Below are 19,879 nucleotides of genomic sequence, written 5' to 3'. Positions count from 1 at the left end.
CCAGGAGCCAATTAAGGCTCCTGGTGTTATTACTAGCCTCTATTATTTGTGTTATTACTAGCCTCTATAATTTGTGTTATTATTAGCCTCTTTTCAGTACGAAGGGTCTTTGGTGTGTCAAGTCCGATGCAGAGTACTTATTCAGTTCATCAGCAACGTCAACTATGTTAGCTCTCCCGAACGATCAGATCGGACCTAGTAAACAAGGGTCCGATCTGATTCGTTTTCTTCTTTGTGTTCACATACTTCAAAAACTCCTGGTCTCCATTTTTTGCTCTGTTAGCGAGTGCTTTCTCATACTCAGCCTTGGCCTGCCTAATCTTATCTGTAGTTCTATTATAGAACAACCAAAGTAATCTTTGGTTGAAGGCGAAGTAATCTTTGCTATATTTTGTTAATTTTTGCGTCTGATTATTGCTTTTAAAGTTAAACTATAATTCTAATATATTCGCCCTCACTCTGCAGTTCGCCCAATTAATAGATGCCGCAAACTCAAACCGTCATATTCCCATTTTTTGAAATTATAATCAGTACTTTTAACTGATTTTACCTTTAACTTTAACTACTGCAATAACTTCGTTCTTCTTCTTCCAACTAACGACTTCATCACTATCTGGGGATGGTTCCTAAGTGTTTTGATGGCATTTCGGCCAGAGTATCCTTGCTCTTAGTATTTTCTCTTGACATTCTGGTACAAATAACAATCATCTATGATTGTTATTTGCACCAGCATGTAAGTACCAGAAATTAGGGACACATTGAAGTAAAGCATAATAAGACATTCACACATTTTCGTTGGCCCTCGTGGGTAGCACAGTTGGTAGACTCGTTGTCTTCCCCACACTGGCTGGAAAAGACCTGAGTTGGGTTTTTTCACAATGTGGCTGAGGTAGTCGGTTTCAGAAGACGATAGCAGGGTTTTTTTTTCTCCCGGAAAACGGATTTTTCATCCAGCAAACTGAAATTCAACCTCAGAAGACACGCAATTTACAAATCAAACTATTACATTAGGGTCATCCGGAAAGTTAATTCATACACCCATATATATTGTGTCTGTAAATTGCGTGTTCTCTGGTCGATTGTCTCTTTCTGGACGAAAAAGTCCAGTTTTTGGGAAAAAATCCTTGTGCTCTAAGCTTGAGACCACTAATTCAGCCAAGGAGTGAAACACATCCCATAAAAGTACCTACTGTCACCGACGGGATTCGAACCTGGGCCTTTTCCACTCAGTATGGGATGATACAACTGTGCTATCCGCGCAGACCATACCCAATTTACAGACAATATAGACGGAACAACGTGGCCTTGGCTGCCGATGCTCCTCAAACCCAACAACAACAACTTGCTTGCCCAATCCAGCCACGTAGCGGCTCTCTAGCAAAGGTACTCGCATAATGAGAGTGAGATTACTCCTAGTCTCATTTTTCTCTTATCCCTAGTATGTCAGCATTAGTTGTCCTAACGAGAGTTCGAATTCGCCCATTTCATTAACAACTCTCGTGACTTTACGCCAGACGCAATGAAAGCGAAATAATCTTTTATAATTCACTACCCTGAGCCCTTGAGGCTATTTGGGCTTCTTTCCCAATCTTTATTTTCCTGCTTATTTGAAACGTTGCCCCTTTCAGAACATCTTACCATCAGCTGTTGTGGCAACAAATAAGAATTCTTGAGATGTGTGCAAGCTTTGCCCTATGTAATTAGATAAACGCGGCTGTATATTACTCTCTTCCCCACCCCCATCCCCCAACTAGCAGTTTCCTCGACACATTAAAGGTACCTCAGTGATACTGGACAAACTTTTGGAGCGAATGAATGAGTGAAACGAGAAGGTTTTTTTTTTTTTTTGCTTGCACAAGCAAGCTTAAGCATTTTTTCAGCATGGTCCTATATTTATCTAACAAATCTTCAGATATATATTCGTATTTTAATATCGCTCATCCCCACATGAATAATAATGCCCTTTTAACCCCCCCCCTTAAAATCTCACAATCTGTTGGTAACATCAATTGCTCCTGGAAAACACACCCTAGTGCTGGTTTTTTTTATGTTTATTGCAAAAAAATGTTACCTATTTCCCTGACGATAGAAACTAAATTTCCTTCATCTTGAGCAGTATGTACTAGACTACTTTGTTCTGTTCTGCGACCCGAATCAGGGATGCATCACTCAGTAGGTACGGGACTCTTTTGAGTTCCTGACGAGTTCCAGTTACATTTGTTTCTAGGAGAAGCACCCGTTTCTTCAGTAACTCAAATTTTTTTCGTAATGTACCAAGTTTTTATTTGAGCTCGGTACACACCGTACAACGAGTGCAAAGAAAACATTTTTCAGTTGAGTTACTAGACCGACCTTAGTTTACATGTCACAGGCTGTACAAGCGAGGAACTCGCGACTCATAGAGGAAATACCCGCAGGCATATATGCTTGGACAAGGTTTCTCGCTGTTTACTCATCTCATACACAACCATACCAAATATTGTCCCGCTTCATCGCAAGCTGCACAAGTTACACCACATTTTCTACGTGTTCTGTTAATTTTGTCAAGCAGTGTAGATTTCGACTAGACTAAGAGTAGAAAACTTGGTTCTTTCCCAAATAGTAGTCGAACATTCTAATCTCTTTGCAAAGCTGTTGGTCGCAACCTTTGCCCATCTCTGTACCCACTTCTGTCAAAACCAGATAGTTCTATTGCCACTTCAACCAAAGATAAAGCTGACCTGCTAGCATCCTATTTTTTTTCCAATTTATGTATTGATGATCTTGATAAACCACCTGTTACCATTCCCAATATAGTACATTCAATGCCTCCTGTTGTCGTCCCTCAAAAGGATGTCAGAAGGATTTTGAACAATCTTGATGCTAAGAAAGCTTCCGGTCTTGATGGTATTTCTCCACTTGTTCTCAAACCTGTGCACCTGAAATTACTCCTGTTCTGCGTCGCCATTGTTTTTTTAATTTCTTGTTCCAGAGGTGTTTTCCCTTCTGCTTGGAAATTTACTGCAGTTCCAGCCAGTTCCTAGTTCTCCTTATCCAGCCAGTTCTCTAAAAAAGGGTGACAAATCCCTCCCATCCAATTATCTACCCATTACTTCTACTCTTTCTAAAGTAATGGAAAAATCAATTAACGTCAACTCTTAATTATCTTGAAACCTTCCATCTGTTCAACAATTGCCAGTATGGATTCCGTCATTCTCGATCCACTGGTGATATATTCTGGCTTATGTTACCCATCTATGGAAAAATTCAATAGAAACGTTTAATGAAACTCTTGACAATTCAAAATAGCTCGACATTTCAAAGGCTTTTGATTATTTTTTGTAATTAGGTTTCCAGTTTTCTCTCTGACTGCTTACTGCCAGTGATGACAGATGGCTTTCTGTCTTCTAACTTCTCCACTAATGCTGGTGTTCCCCAAGGTTCAGTTCTTTCTCCCACTGTTTTTCTATTGTATATCAATGACCTTGTTCATTTAACCCGACATCCTATCCATAGTTTTTCTGATGATAGCACTTTGCATTTCACCGTCCGGTTTGAGACACCTTACCCTGCACAAACAGCTTCAACTTCTCGAATATTTACTACTTATTCCTTAAAATGCTGATCTCCAGGTAACTCTTCAGCGGAACAAAGATAATTTAGTTGATTTTCATCCTCCTAAAACTCACTCCGGTCTTGTATCTCAAAAAAAAAAAGGAATCTTCTGCTCCTATGCTTATCTTCGATGACAGTGATTCTAGACAAGATCATATATCTCTATTGGGGATTACTTTGACTTCTAGTCTCTCTTGGCATAAGCACATCACAAATATTGCTTCCTCTGCATCTAAAAAACTGAGTTTTCTCTTTCACTCTCAGCGTTCTTTTCTTCCAAACAGCTGTTCACTCTGTGCACATCGCAAATCCTCCCTACCATGGAATACTGTTCTTACATCTAGGGCGGTGCCCCCAAAACCTCTCTCAGGCTTCTAGACTCATGACGTCTTCTTCTGTCTCGTGACGTTATGTTTCTGCTGCTTGCCTTTTCTACAGATACTTCCATGGGCACTATTCTTCTGAATTGGCTTCTCTAATTCCCGCTCTCTCTTCCAAAGCTGTCCAAACACGTGCCGCAACAAGTCAACATCCTTTTACTGTCCAACTTCAAACTCACAGAGCCAACTTTTTTTCTTCCTTAATTTGTTCATTAAACTTCCGTTTTCTGGAACAACCTTTCTTCATACATATTTCCTGAAAATTACAATCTATAGAAATTCCAGCCTAATGTCAACAAGTATCTTTCATCTTCTGTACTAAGAAGTACTAAATACACTGTACACTGAGTGGACAGAAATCATGGGATACCTACCTAGTAACAAGTAGGCCCACCTTTCGCCCGGATAAGGGCAGTCGCACGGCGAGCCACTAGTTTACGAAAGCGTTCCACAGGTATTTCTATCCATGCTTGCTGCACCACTGTCCATAATTCCATCGCATTCCTGGGTGGGGGACCCAAAGCTTGAACGGACTTTCCACCGCATCCCAAAGATACTCCACAGGGTTCAAGTTCGGTATACGGAGAGGCCATACCACGGTGGTAAAATGTGCGGAATGCTCTTGGAACCATATTCTAGTTACCACGGCTCTGTGGAAAGCGCATTGTCTTGCTGGAAGAGTCCGTTGCTCTGTGGGTGCAGATGGTCTGCAACGATGCACGCAACATGGGTCGTTCAGAGATGCGTACAGAGTCTAGACATACCAGAAGTCCCAGCATGTGCCAATTGAACACGCCCCAGACCATTACTGACCCACCACCTGCCTGAACAGTTCCTTGTTGACACGAACTGTGCATAACTTCGTGCGGTTTCTGCCAGTTACGTACCCTCCCGTCCGCTGGAAATAACTGGAAATGGGACGCATCGGACCAGGATACCAGTCTCATATCATTCAAGGTCCAGTGCCGATCTTCTTTTTCCTGGGTGAGGCGTAGAGTCCTGTGTCGTGGTGTTAGCAATGGAACTCTGGCGGGTCTCATAACCTATTGCGGCTAATGATCGCCTGATGGTCTTAGTGGAGACGTTTCTGGCACCTCCTTCTTTGAAGTCGGCAGTGATTTGTGCCACTGTTGCTCTCCCGTTGGCTGAAATAATGCGAGACAGACGTCGACGGCCACGTTCATCCACCGCCTTTCTCCGCCCACAGCACTGTCAACGAGGAGATGCCTGTCAGGCCGTGGGTTCGTCCACTAGCGAGAGGGATGACAGCGTTGCGTTGCCCAGCAACCAGGTATCCCATGAATTCTGTCCTTTCAGTGTAATAAGTACTATAGGTTATAATACCTCTCTTTTTTGGGGTTTTTATTAATAAAAATTCTAATGCTAATAGTAAAGCGTGTCTGACTGCCTACAGTAGAAAGAGCTCCCTTTGGCCTGTAATAATACAAGCATGTAAATTTATCAGGACTAATAATATGTCCATTTCATTTCCATTCACCCAGAAGAACAATTTTTGATTGAAGAATTTCTGTTCACCTTTATATTGTTTCTGTAAATTGTATTCTGTGGTTCTTTAGCCGAGTTTTCGTGAGAGAAGAAAAAAAAAAAAAAAAAAAAACCTTGAAACTCTGAACTTAGAATGAATAACTCAGCTAAGTTGTGAAAAAATTCTTCGCTTCATTTAGGTGATTTGAACGCAGGTCTTTCCCATCAAAAGGACGATGATTATATCAACTGTGCTGCTTGCGAGGGCAAGTTTGTTATAAAAGTGTTATTAAATCTCTATAGACACGATGCCCATAAGCAAAAGTTCACAAGTTGAGGTTTAGTGTTGTGGCAGGCCATGGATGCAGAAAATGTTGACTGATAATCTGTTTTTCATTGAATGAATGAAACGGATAATGATATTCTTAGTTTTAGCATTAAAGAACTCCATTATTATCCGTATACCATGGTGCGCGCTCCAAGTCACTCCTATTAAAGCATGATTGGAATGCACGTGGGAGACATTACTATTCTCTATGGCATCAAAAACTGTCTCCACAATCTGTTCAAAATTTTAGAATTTGCCTCCTATACAAGTGGACATCGCTGCTTCCTGAGTTCTGAGGTTCTTGATGGCCTCATCAACGCCATTTTATCCAGGATTATCATAATTTTTTTTATTTGATAAACCACCTCTTACCATTCCCAGTATAGTACATTCAATGCCTCCTGTGGACTATCCACATAGGCGCCGGCAAGGTGCATGTGGGAATAAATTTTTTGTTCACCAAATTTTCGAATACGTGCAATATTTTAATTAAGTCAAGTTTGGCTGAATTACGTGTACCACCGAGTCAACGTTTCCCGATCGGTTGGGAGAAAGTACTTGTATTTTGAATGAAAGAATTTGTATTGTTTTAATGTTTCTATAAATTAATGAAAATATTAAAAATTGTGTATTACTTCGAAATTCAAAGATGGTGCACTTGCACACCATGCTGCCGGCACCCATGACTATCCATATACTGTATATTATAGCTGAAACACTGGATATTATGCTTGTTGCTATGCGCTGATAGAGGAATGAATGGGCAATGTGCGGATGCGCAGAAACGAAATTTTTTCCAGTTGGCATAAAAGTCATTACTTTTTGCTCGTTTCCTTTTTTATTATTATTTTTTATTATGAATTATTACTATTTGTTACCTCGCCCCGAAATGTAACTTACTGCGTACACTTACTAACTGGTTTTGCATTAATCGTCATCAATGATAATTAATATAAACTTTTGCTTGTTAATTATGTTATTCATAAATTTCTAGTTAATTATATTTATCAGTCTGTAGTATTCACTAAAGCTCAGTTTGAGTCTTGTAAAAACTGTTGCGTCTTTCTGTGGATAACTGGTTCCTTGGGGGACATTCACAAATTACGTTGCATCGATGTTTAAAACTGCATATTAGATTGCAATTAAGCAAGCAGAAATTTCAGAAGGAAAACTTCATTTTTTAAATAATAAAAGATATTAAAAATTATAATTTTATTATATTTTAATTCATTACTGTTCATTGATGTCTGTATAAAAATATGCGCTTATGTATGTACAATATATGTATCCATTTTTTTTTTCAATTAACAAGTTACTGTTTAAATTATCAATTATTTTCCCGGATGGCATGAAAATTGTTCATAAAAGTTGTCATCATGAATAGAAGTACGTTTCTACTTTTACACATGATGGGAATCATTAATCATTTTTTTATTGGATTATTGGACTTGATCTTATTTCTGAAAAGATTTTCCTGATAACATTATTATTTTATGCAACACATCATTCGAAAACTAATCAACGATCCCTTAATTCTTTTGCACCTGGTGCCGTATAGTTAAATTCATGAAGTCCCTATTATCTAGGGCCCGCCCTGGTTTTACTGTTCTAGCTACACACGTCCAGAAGATAAGAAAATTGTGCATTTTAATAAATATCTCATCACCACTTGTTGAAATTTCAGTAAAGTTCTGTGTAAACATTTATAAATTAATAACAGCCCAAGGAATTAATCGTGGATGCTACTAAAAGTTTCATACCTATTAAGAAATATTGTTCAAGGTTTAGGCCTAAATGGTTATAAAATCAACTAATGAGACTCGTAACGGAGACGAAAAATGCATGGGATGCATATAAATTATCAAGAGACTCAGAAGCCTTTGGCAGATATAAGCTAGTCTGTAATCAGGTCACAAAGGAGGTAAGGCAGGCGAAGACAGATTACGAGAAATCCTTGGCAAATGATGCTAAGAAAAACAACAAGGATATCTTTACTTATATAAACTCTAAAAGGAAGGGGATGAATCTGATTGGTCCACTTGATATCGATGGTTCGACTGTTGATAATCCAGCTCAGATAACAAACAAACTGAATGAGCACCTGGGGTGGATGGGATCTATCCAGTTATATTAAAGGAGACGGCAAAGCAACTAAGAAAACCCTTAGCTATAATTATGAGAGCATCCTTGGACTCAGGGGAGGTCCCCAGGGACTGGAAATGTGCAAATGTATCTCCAATTCACAAAGGGGGATCGAAGGGTGACACGAGTGTAATTACAGACCAGTTAGCTTAACTTCTGTTCCGGATAAAATAATGGAGTCACTGGTTAAAGATGCATTGCAGGATCATCTAGACAAGACTGCAGCAATAATTCACACACAGCATGGGTTTGTTAAGGGAAAGTCTTGTCTGACAAATTTGATAGGATATTATGATGTGGTTACAAAGGGACTGGATGCAAAATAATAATTTTGATATCATATATTTGGATTTCATGAAAGCTTTGGACACTATTGCGCATGGAAGACTATTGTACAAATTGGAGCAGAATGGTATTAACGGTAAGTTGCTACAATGGATAAAATGATGGTTGAGTGGGAGAAGACAGAAGGTGGTAATTAATGGGTGCTGCTCTTCGTGGACTAATGTTATTAGTGGAGTCCCACAGGGTTCGGTGTTGGGTCCACTGTTGTTTTGTATATTTATCAATGATATTGATGAAGGTATATCAGGCTTAGTGTCCAAGTTTGCAGATGATACAAAGGTTGTCAGGGTTGTTAATGACAGTAATGGCAGTGTGCTACTGCAACAGGATCTAGAAATTTGGGCAGATGGGCTAAGAAGTGGCAACTGAAGTTTAACCATGATACATGTAACGTTCTGCATATGGGTAGAAGTAACCCCAGAGAAACGTACCAACTGTGTGGTACTACACTTAAGGTGGTAGAAAATGAAAAAGACCTGGGTGTAATTGTGCAGTCAGATATGAAGTTTTCTGAGCAATGCAGACAGGCTGCCAGGGCAGGTCATGGGGTTTTGTTAATGATATATAGGAATTTTGCTAGCAGGAAAAGGAGGTGATTGTCCCTCTGTATAAGGCAATGGTAAGGCCACGCCTTGAGTACTGCGTACAGGTCTGGAGGACTCATTTTAGGAAGGATGTAGATTTGCTTGAGCGTGTACAGAGAAGGGCAACAAGATTGGTGAGGGGAATGAAGGGATCCTCTTACCAAGAAAGGCTTAAGTTCTGCAAATTGCAGTGGCTGGAGACTAGGCACCTGCGCGGTGATCTGATTGAGGTGTATAAGGCCTTGAATGGGTTGAGCACGCTGAATTCTGATGGGATCCTTCCACTTGTTCAGATTTCGAACCTAAGGGGGGGCATAAATTCAAATTAAGAAAAGACAGATGTAGAATAGATGTGCGGAAGTTTGCCTTTAGCCAGCGGGTTGTTAATTGCTGGAACAAACTTCCATCTGTAGTTGTGGAAGTTGATAGGTTAAATAAATTTAAGGAGAAACTAGACAGACATTTGGAGGGAATGGTGTGTTTTTTTTTGGCTGATGCTGCATAAGCTCATACACTTGCTTTCTTGCATCACATGCCACTACTACTACTACTACTACTACTAATACAATGCACGCATATCGGGAAAGAACAGTGAACTTATTATAATTATACAAGTTTCATACTGTAAATGAAGGGTTACAAAAAGGTTTAATAGAGGGATGTAATCATCCTTCACTTCTGCTATGCAAGTATTACATTGAACCCCTCATTCTCGAACAGGGTTATTCGCGAAATTAGTAGGCAATAAATCCCATTCCTCTTGGAGGACAGATCTTAGCTCAAGTAGGGTTCTTGAGAGAGTGGAGTAACTTGCAAACATTTTTTTCCCAGAGCATCCCAAGCATGCTCTATAGGATTTAAATCTGGGAATACTTTATTTCTGGCTAACTTCGCTTTTCCGGAGTTCAATGATCACCTAGTAAAATGGCATGGCCTGTACTCAATGATAAATATCTCTCTCTCTCTCTATGGAATTAGGTTAGAAGAATGAAAATAGATTTCCTAGCATAGAGTCCCCTTTCTTCTAGCCCGATAGACACTATGTAGCACGCACTCATGGTAGCACAGTTGGTAGGATCGCCGTCCTCCCCACACCGGGTGGAAAAGACCCGAGTTCGAGTCCCGTCTATGATGGGAATTTGTATGGACCTTTTTTACAACGTGGCTGAATTAGTTGGTCTCAGGTGAGGGTAGCATGGTTTTATCTCTCGGAATCTCGGGTGTTTCGTCCAGCAAACAGAAAAGGGACTTCGGAAAACAAGCAATTTACAGACAGTATACACGGAGCAATATGGCCTTAGTCACTGATGCTTCTAAAACCTACAACAACAACAAATATGTAGCACGACCTTTAGCACAATCAGTGGCCAATGAAGACTCCAATGCAAGTTGGAGTTTAGTTAGCCTTTTTTTGAAGGCCCTTTATTGATCTTAATTCAATGTTGTTGCCTGCGGACGGTCTTCATCTCTTCTGTATGTTCCTTTCTACTGGAATTGTTTCTAGAACCTTGAAATAACATTTTCCGTTATGTTAAAGAACATCTGCCGACCACCACACGTGGCTCATTTCCGTCCTTCCAGCACTTCTCCAGCCCTGATAATCACCTAATCCAGCTCAATCAACCAACCGACTGCTTCTCCGCGAAATTTTGATAAAACACAAGGATCGCATTAGAATTAAAATAAAGTATAATATGTAATAATAGACACTTCTGTAAATTCTGTAAATTATTTTTATACTTTGAATACGAAAAATTGAGAGAAGGATGAACTTTTCTATTCAACAGTTTAGTGTAAAAAAGATTGAGAAAAACCAACCTAGATTAATTCTGCTTGCCATGTGACAATCTGAAAAAAAAAATCAATCTGATACCAATCTCTTGAAAATGCTGTTCAAGTCTCTTTCTGGAAAGGCGTAAAATAAGCACTCGTGGGCCTCTTACGTGAGTTTTACAAAAATTTCTTGCAAGAACACTTTAATATTTATAATTTGAACGGCCAATTTATTATAGTCAAGAGAATTTCTATCAGGAGGTCAAGGTCATTCACTAACACGGCACCAAGTATACTGAAAGTGACCACCCAGATGACTCGTCAACCGGATGTTTAGTGTCCAGAGCAAAGCTCCGACAACTCCTCATCTCTTCCATCATGCATGGTAATTGATATATTTTGAGGTTCCAATCTTCCTTACATTTCGGGGGTATAGCTCTAAAACGATGTTCATTGGCAGACCGCTAGATAGTTTACTAGACCAAACCTGTTGGTATATCTTGAGGAGACATCCGCATCAGCTACTGTATAATCTCACTACCTCAACTCTGCCAGATGCAGCTGCAGGGAGTCCAAGTAATGTGTATTTGACCAGGAAGGGCATTGTGAAGGCCACGTTAAGTCAAGGAGCTGGGTATCTCTCTCTCTCTCTCTCTCTCTCTCTCTCTCTCTCTCTCTCTCTCTCTCTCTCTCTCTCTCTCTCTCTCTCTCTCTCTCTCTCTCAGGGCAACTCGGAAATTTTTTTGGTTGTTGCAGCATAAGCCTCAGGCTTCCTTGCATCATATGTATAATAATAATAAAATAATAATAATAATAATAATATTGTTGCGGTGTGTACGCCATATCCAAAAATTTCATTACTGCATACAACATGTCCTCCCCACCTTTTCTACTACTGAATACATTATGCACAGTTAAACTAATAGAACAAACTTATCTGCAAAAAGATCTAAACCTCCCAAACACTTCCTCGTTCATACGTGGTCTCAGTTCCAATCTCAATGATATTCATTTACACTTACAGTCAGCTAAACCCTTTTTTTAACAGAATCCCAATTATCAGTTGATTCAACCAGTGCCATCTCAGATATCCTAATCATTTGCTGTACGATTTCTTTCGCTTCAGAGGTGGTAATTGTGCATATGTCCGCTCTGATATTCCGTGGCAGAGACTTAGTAATTTGGAATCTCGTATTTTCTATCTCCTCTGGCTTAAAATCTCTCTATTGCATTCTGTCGAAGTCATCTATTGTCTCTATTGATCTCCCAAACCCACTAATTACTTCGAACTGTTTTACTTCTTTTCTTTGAAATTTGACTTTCTCTAGTCAGTCTCTCGTAATAGTTAAAGAATTTTCCTTAGTGATTTTAATGTTGACAACTTCAGATAGCTTCGGTTTTCAATTCACGTCGACCCAGCTGGTCGAGACGCTGAGACCTTTGCAAATACCAATGGCCTCACAGAGATTGTTCATTTACCTACCAGAATACCAGACAATCCTGCAACAACTGTTCTTAGTACACACACATCACGAGAATACAAAATGGAATGATCATTGATTCTTTATAATTCTACCCTTGTAAAATTTATTATCGTGCTGGGAGCAGCCATTTGCAAATGAGCGCACTGCAGCCCTGAAGAGATATACGTTTCTACACAAAGTACGAGTACTTTGTGCGGAAAACTTTCAGACACATCGTGGAGTCCAAATGTTGCTTTACTGGTATTAAAAGTTTTTTTTTTTTTTTTTTTTAATGAAAATCCAAACCACGATGGTTATTTGACCCTATAGTACTTATTACCGTGCTTGGGTTGAAGGTTGAGAAGATGAAAGAAGATAGTTGTTGACATTAGACACTTGAATTTCTTTAGATTGTAATTTTCAGGAAATCCGTGGGAAGAGAGAATTTTCCAGAAACGGAAGTTGAAGGGATAAATGAGGAAGAAGAAAAGTTGATTCTGTAACTTTGAAGTTGAATAGTATATGGATGTTGACTCGGACTAGTTACAGAACGTGTTCGGGCTGGATTAGAAGAGAGAGAGGGAATTATAGAAGCCGTTTCAGAAAAACACCGTCAATGGAAGTATCTGTAGGAAAGGCATAGAACAGAAACAGAACGTCTATGAGACAGAAAGCGGAGAGACTTTGTAAGAGATGGGTCATTAAATAACCTAACTTCCATCTTTTGAATTGAGTCTAGAAGCTTGAGAGGGGTTAAGGGCACACCGCCCCAAATATAGAAACAATATATCATGGTGGGGGGGGGGGGGTCTGAGATTTGTGAGTAGCTGTTTAGAAGTCAGGGTAAAATAATAGAGATTTGTGATCTTGTCTAGCAATCTAAGTGTCATCAAAGGTAAGCATAGGAGCAGAGAAATCCGTTTTTTTTATACTCTCAAACTTATATCCCTTTGAGATATAAGTCAGGACTGAGTTTTGGAAGATTGAAATTGACTAAATTATCTTTGCCCCATCTTCAGAATTGTCTGGCAATCAGCATTTAAGAATTGGTAATGGATATTCGAGAAACTGACTGTTTGTTCATGGCAAGTTTTCTCAAACTAGAAGGGGGAGTGCAATGTGCTATCATCAGTAAAACTATGAATAGGATTTCCAGTCAATGGAAAAAGATCATTAATATGGAAGAGGAAACGAGTGGGAGAAAGAACTGAACCTTGTGGAAGACTAGCATTACTAGAGAAGTTAGTAGAGAGAGAGAGAGAGAGAGAACAATCTGCTATCACCCACAGCGAGGGTTAAAGAGAGAAAACTGGAAACCTAACCTAACTACAAAAAGCAGCATCCATAAGATGGGAGATTGTTTAGAAGACCTTTATGACTAATACGATCAAAAGCCGTTGAAATGTCAAGATCAAGAGCTTGAGTTCACCAAACTTTTCTACTGAAATAGTAGCCAGTGTATCACCAGTAGATGACACTGACGGGATCTATATTGCTGCTTATCAGATGGACTGTTTCTGGATAGTTTAAGAGATGGCGGTTCATAGATTTCTCCATTAATTTAGAAAGCATAGATAAAAGAGCAATGGGACGATAATTAGATGGGGGGGGGGAATTCATCCTCTTTTAGGAATTGGTTGGATATGAAGAAATTTCCAAACAGAAGGAAAAACAACAGTGGAATAAGAAACTGTAAAAAGGCAACACAGATCAGAAGTAGGCTCATGAGTTCAGATTTTGAGAAAAAGTGCCGATTTTCCATCAGGACCTGGAAGTTTCTTGGTATCAAGTTTGTTAAAAGTTCCTCCGACATCCTTTTGATTTAAGACCACAGGAGACATTAAGTGGAGCTGGAAAAAGTATGAGGTGCTTTACCAAAATCGTCTATATTACCCCGGGGGCTCACATCTGGTGAGTATGGGCCTGGCACACCCAGGGTCCTGAGCTGGATATCATCATTCTTCTTTTTCTTGGTGATTCCCTTTTTACTTCTCTCTCTCAGGGTAACTCGGGAGTTTTTTTTTTTTTTTTTTGGCTGGTGCAGCATAAGCCTCAGGTTTCCGTGCACCATATGGCTAATAATAATAATAATAATATAAGACTCTGAAGAAACGTAGGATGGTAAGAGGTGAGCTTTATCTTTAGCTGAGGTGGCAACAGAAACCATAGTTTTTTTCACAGCGGTTTCTCTGGTCTCTTGCCAAAGCTATCTGGCCGCAAGAGACCAGAATGCTCGATTACCTTTAGGACAAGAAGCAAGTTTTCTACTATTAGCCTGTTCAAATCACCACATCGCAATCCAGCTGAGCACACATGTGGGATGAGATGGAACGAACTCTCCTGAGTAGAGATCGACAACCATCCAATTTGTATCAACTGTGGGAAGCAATAGAGTTAACATAGACCAGATCAGTGTGGCACACATTCAAGATCTCAGTGTCACGACAAATCCATGTTGTTTGGAAGACATAAGGGTCCACTCGGTTTAGATAGATATATCTAATAATGGTACCACTGAATGTACGCTCATGAGCCAAAACATTGTAACCACCTAACTAATAGAGTATTGGGCCACCTTTCGCCGTGATAACCGCTTGCATCCGGCGTGGTGTCGACTCAACGAGATCATTGAAGTGTCCTCGAGTATCTTAGCGACCAGCTAAAGAGAGGGAAGTCGTGGTGTGTGATAATTGAGCAAGGCACTAGCGTGAACTGACGAACGTTGCGTTCCACTGCATCCCACAAATGTTCAATGGGATTTATGTTGGGGGAATTTGGTGGCCATGGGGAGCACACGAAATGTTTGGATATGATGCTCGAACCATTCCTGCACAATGCTGGCCGTGTGACACGAGGCATTGTCTAGTTGAAAGAGCCAGTGCTATTCGAATAGCACGGTCACCATGTAGGGTAAAACGTAGTCCGAAACAATGCCGCGGTAAGATCTGGCAGTGAGGTTGAGTTCAATCGGGATAAGGGAATCCAGTGATTGTTCGTGAAAATATTCCCCAAACCGTATACCAGACTGCACGGTTGGACGAAAACAGGCGGCGGTGGTCTACCATTAATTGAGGGATTGCGAACCATCTGTTGTCCTGGACAGCACATGCCAACTTCCATTCACTTTGACTGTCAATCACTGTTGGTATACCGCTCCCAAAATTTTTTTGGGTAGTTATGTTCGCTGACGGTTGCGCCACCCTCAGCGGCGCAAATGCTGTTGTTATTTGGATTTTAGGAGCATTAGCAACTAAGGCCATATTGCTCCGGGAATATGCGGTGGCCATTCCCTGACCTTTCCGCATCCTCCATATTTGGTGGTGACGGGCTCGAACCCCGGTCTAATCAAGAAGCGTGTGCTACGCACTGCTGCTCCTTCCCACCTGGCTACGGAGGCGCCTTGGCGCAAATGCCTCGAACAGCCGACCATGCCTGTTGACAATGGTTATTGAGATGCTAGACTCCGCCGTTGTAGCACCGCAAAAAAAATTTCCTTTGAAACTCCACCAGGTACTTTATCTTCCCTTTTGCACGGACTTCTTACTGACGAATTGACAGGCATTATCTGTGCCATCATTATATATACACTGCGCCGGACGGTGACATCACTACTAGATGTGTGGGATGTGTCCGCTCGTGTAGACAGGGATGTTCTCATAATGCTTTGGCTCCTGAGTGTATTTGGCATACTTTTATCTACTATTAAATACACGTTTTTTTTCTCAACGCTTTTGTCTCATTCTGTGTCAAGGAAAAATGTGTGTAACTTTCTGAACTTTTTCACATTAATTTATTTATTCCGATAGCAAAATAATAAAAGATACAAAACCTCAGATTCAACTAATTAGGTAATATAGTTAACGAGATTATAGAGGACATATCACGTAGTAAAGTACCATAACCTTTCTCTTTTTTTTAAGATGGAGATGGATGCCCTCAGTAAGAATACTTTTCGAAAGAGAAGAGAACGGCTGTTACAAATAGAGATTTCAGAACTTATTCTAAACACATAAAACTGGACTGTGAACATTCGTCATTCAATGCTGTACGCGCTATTAACTTTTTGTAGAGAATATAATCTTCACTGATCACAGCTGCCAATGATGTATAAAATGGTCTGTTTTTAGTACGATAAGAATAATGGTGTTATGAGATGACTTGAGATCCTTGGTGTTACAATTGCAGTTGAGTTACGTCGTGACCTTGGTGGATGTGACCAAATCAACGAGAGTAAATATAGCTGCACACTCGTAACATATAAATCTTTACTTTATGAAAGAAAATCTTTTCAACAGGACTCACGACACGCGTACATATAAGCCAGAATAATTTAAACAGGAGGGAAAGAAGATACATCACTTTCTCATGCCCAATGAGAGATGGGCTGTAAGAACAGAAATTATCTACAAATAGTCATCTCGTCGACAAACGGAATTATTTTTACATTACCATAGTCCTGTTCTGGAGGATGAGAACAAGCTTCGCGGGTCTTGTTCATTCTGATATCTCATACAAATCCAGAGAACAATTCTTCATTTTTCTGTCGTTTGACTCATGTTCGTAACGTGGTTAGTCGCCACTTTTCGACTTTTTTCACGTTGTCTATAGGGAGAGAAAATCACTGCCAGCACACTCACAACCGCTAGAAGAGAAGCTGCTACTACACTGACTGTAATGAAGGAAGTAGCCGAAAGAAATGCATTATTTCCTCCTCTTCGGTGATCTCGATATGGTTGTATGGGCAATTTAATATCATCGGAATCGTCTTCCAATGTTACAACCCGAATACCTTTTACCCTTAGAGCTACAGATTTGCTTGTTTCAGCAGCACTCAAAGATCGACCTATCCTTTTCAGCTTAATAGGCTGGTAGTGGAAACTGTGGAAAGGATGATCAGGTGGTGCATTGCCTTCCCATGATATCTTCCCAGGTGGCTTACCAGATGGCGGTTTGGGAGTCGGCGAGGGTCGAGGTCTTTGTCCAGGTGTAATCACAACTGGTGGAGGACCAATTGGAGTCACAGGTGGCCTAGGACCAGGTGTAATGAAGGGAGGTGGTGTGTAAGGTGGTCGAGGCCCTGGTGGCCTGGGCCCTGGTGTCACAAATGGTGGTGGTGGTGTGAAAGGTGGTCTAGGACCTGGGGGCCTGGGTCCTGGTGTCACAAATGGTGGTGGTGTGAAAGGTGGTCGAGGCCCTGGTGGCCTGGGTCCTGGTGTCACAAATGGAGGTGGTGTGAAAGGTGGTCGAGGACCTGGTGGCCTGGGTCCTGGTGTCACAAATGGTGGTGGGGTGTAAGGTGGTCTAGGGCCTGGTGGACCTGGGGTAACAATTACTGGAGGTGGTGTATAAGGTGGTCTAGGACCTGGTGTCACAAATGGTGGTGGAGTGAAAGGTGGTCTAGGGCCTGGTGGCCTAGGCCCTGGTGTCACAAACGGTGGTGGAGTGAAAGGTGGTCTAGGACCTGGTGGTCTGGGTCCTGGTGTCACAAATGGTGGTGGGGTGTAAGGAGGTCTAGGGCCTGGTGGACCTGGAGTAATAATTACTGGAGGTGGTGTATAAGGTGGTCTAGGACCTGGTGTCACAAATGGTGGTGGAGTGAAAGGTGGTCTAGGGCCTGGTGGCCTAGGCCCTGGTGTCACAAACGGTGGTGGAGTGAAAGGTGGTCTAGGACCTGGTGGTCTGGGTCCTGGTGTCACAAATGGTGGTGGGGTGTAAGGAGGTCTAGGGCCTGGTGGACCTGGAGTAATAATTACTGGAGGTGGTGTATAAGGTGGTCTAGGTCCTGGTGTCACAAATGGTGGTGGTGTGAAAGGTGGTCTAGGACCTGGTGGCCTGGGTCCTGGTGTCACAAATGGAGGTGGTGTGAAAGGTGTTCGAGGCCCTGGTGGCCTGGGTCCTGGTGTCACAAATGGTGGTGGGGTGTAAGGAGGTCTAGGGCCTGGTGGACCTGGAGTAACAATTACTGGTGGTGGTGTGTAGGGTGGTCTAGGTCCTGGTGTCACAAATGGTGGTGGAGTGAAAGGTGGTCTAGGGCCAGGAGGTCTAGGTCCTGGTGTCACAAATGGCGGTGGTGTGTATGGTGGTCTAGGGCCTGGTGTAACAAATGGTGGTGGTGTGAAAGGTGGTCTAGGGCCTGGTGGACTTGGGCTTGGAGTCACCAGTGAACCTGGTGTGAATGGTGGTCTAGGACCAGGTGGGCCAGGAGTAACAATTACTGGTGGTGGTGTGTAAGGTGGTCTTGGACCAGGTGTAACAAATGGTGGTGGTGTGAAAGGTGGTCTGGGTCCTGGTGTCACAAATGGTGGTGGTGTATAGGGTGGTCTGGGTCCTGGTGTCACAAATGGTGGTGGAGTGAAAGGTGGTCTAGGGCCTGGTGGCCTAGGCCCTGGTGTCACAAATGGTGGTGGAGTGAAAGGTGGTCTAGGACCTGGTGGCCTAGGCCCTGGTGTCACAAATGGTGGTGGTGTATAGGGTGGTCTGGGTCCTGGTGTCACAAACGGTGGTGGAGTGAAAGGTGGTCTAGGACCTGGTGGCCTGGGTCCTGGTGTCACAAATGGTGGTGGTGTGTAAGGAGGTCTAGGGCCTGGTGGACCTGGAGTAACAATTACTGGTGGTGGTGTGTAGGGTGGTCTGGGTCCTGGTGTCACAAACGGTGGTGGAGTGAAAGGTGGTCTAGGGCCTGGTGGCCTAGGCCCTGGTGTCACAAACGGTGGTGGAGTGAAAGGTGGTCTAGGACCTGGTGGTCTGGGTCCTGGTGTCACAAATGGTGGTGGTGTATAGGGTGGTCTAGGCCCTGGTGTCACAAACGGTGGTGGTGTGTAAGGTGGTCTAGGACCTGGAGGCCTGGGTCCTGGTGTTACAAATGGTGGTGGGGTGAAAGGTGGTCTAGGGCCTGGTGGCCTAGGCCCTGGTGTCACAAACGGTGGTGGTGTGTAAGGTGGTCTAGGACCTGGAGGCCTGGGTCCTGGTGGCCTGGGTCCTGGTGTAATAAATGGTGGTGGAGTGAAAGGTGGTCTAGGGCCTGGTGGTCTAGGTCCTGGTGTCACAAATGGTGTTGGTGTGTAAGGTGGTCTAGGACTTGGTGTTATAAATACATGTGGTTTTGTAACAGGCGGTAATGTGAAACCAGGTGGAAGTGTTGGTGGAATTCTTACGGTAACTGGTTCGGTAGGTTCTCCTGGACATCGATATTCACATCTCTGTCTGCACACCTCAATGTTACAAGTAATGAATATGTCGTTTTTTTCTGGGAATCTGAATGCATAAAGAGTTGTGTAAGCAATGATACTTGCTCCAGTATTTCCTGTTTGCAATGTCCTTTTCCAGTAATCAATGATTTTTGTTTTTATTGGACAGCCGTCTTCATCTGTGATTTGAAGGCGCGTTGTTAAATCATTTTCAAAGTCTGGATTGTCATAAGCATAACAGTCCTTGACTCGCACATCAAACGTTCTGTCACCGTCTCTAATGTAAATGACAACAGTTAATTCTTCACCGATTTTCACGACTCCTTCCAGAGGTGTGTTGTCAGGAAATATACCTCGCTGAATATCCATCCAGCAGTCCACAATGTTGCCAGTAAATGGAACCTGAAAGTTAACCGTAAACATGTTAAAAGTTTTGTAATTCAATATTAAAATATTAATTTCATGCTTCTTTTGGCTATAACTATGTAAAATCTATAATTGCACGACTCAAACTTTTTGATTATACAAATCAGTGGAAATGTCGCCTCTTAATCGTGAACGTTAAAGTTAATACATTAAACAGAAGAGTAACTAGGGA

At 41.8% G+C, this 19,879-nt stretch overlaps 1 protein-coding gene across 4 annotated transcripts in view; it reads right to left on the bottom strand.

The window, feature by feature from the left end:
• Positions 1-16,032: 16,032 nt before the first annotated feature.
• LOC150079962 (uncharacterized) overlaps positions 16,033-19,879 on the bottom strand; it is a 102,566-nt gene continuing 98,719 nt past the window's right edge. Inside the window, exons 5-6 of one of the 4 annotated variants that reach the window (XM_090382465.1) lie at positions 17,253-19,683; positions 16,033-17,177 (exon numbers count right to left, since the gene is read on the bottom strand). In XM_090382465.1, the coding sequence (XP_090238591.1) occupies positions 16,627-17,177; positions 17,253-19,683 (2,982 nt within the window). In that variant the 3' untranslated portion in view covers positions 16,033-16,626. Of the gene's footprint in view, positions 19,684-19,879 lie in introns of all 4 variants that reach the window. The other 3 variants (XM_090382467.1, XM_090382468.1, XM_090382464.1) reach the window with 3 other exon arrangements.

Source organism: Mastigoproctus giganteus, chromosome 10 (assembly GCF_048544385.1).
Source record: "Mastigoproctus giganteus isolate SK-2022 chromosome 10, ASM4854438v1, whole genome shotgun sequence".
Lineage (NCBI taxonomy): Eukaryota > Metazoa > Arthropoda > Arachnida > Uropygi > Thelyphonidae > Mastigoproctus > Mastigoproctus giganteus.
This window is presented reverse-complemented; position numbering and strand designations above follow the sequence as displayed.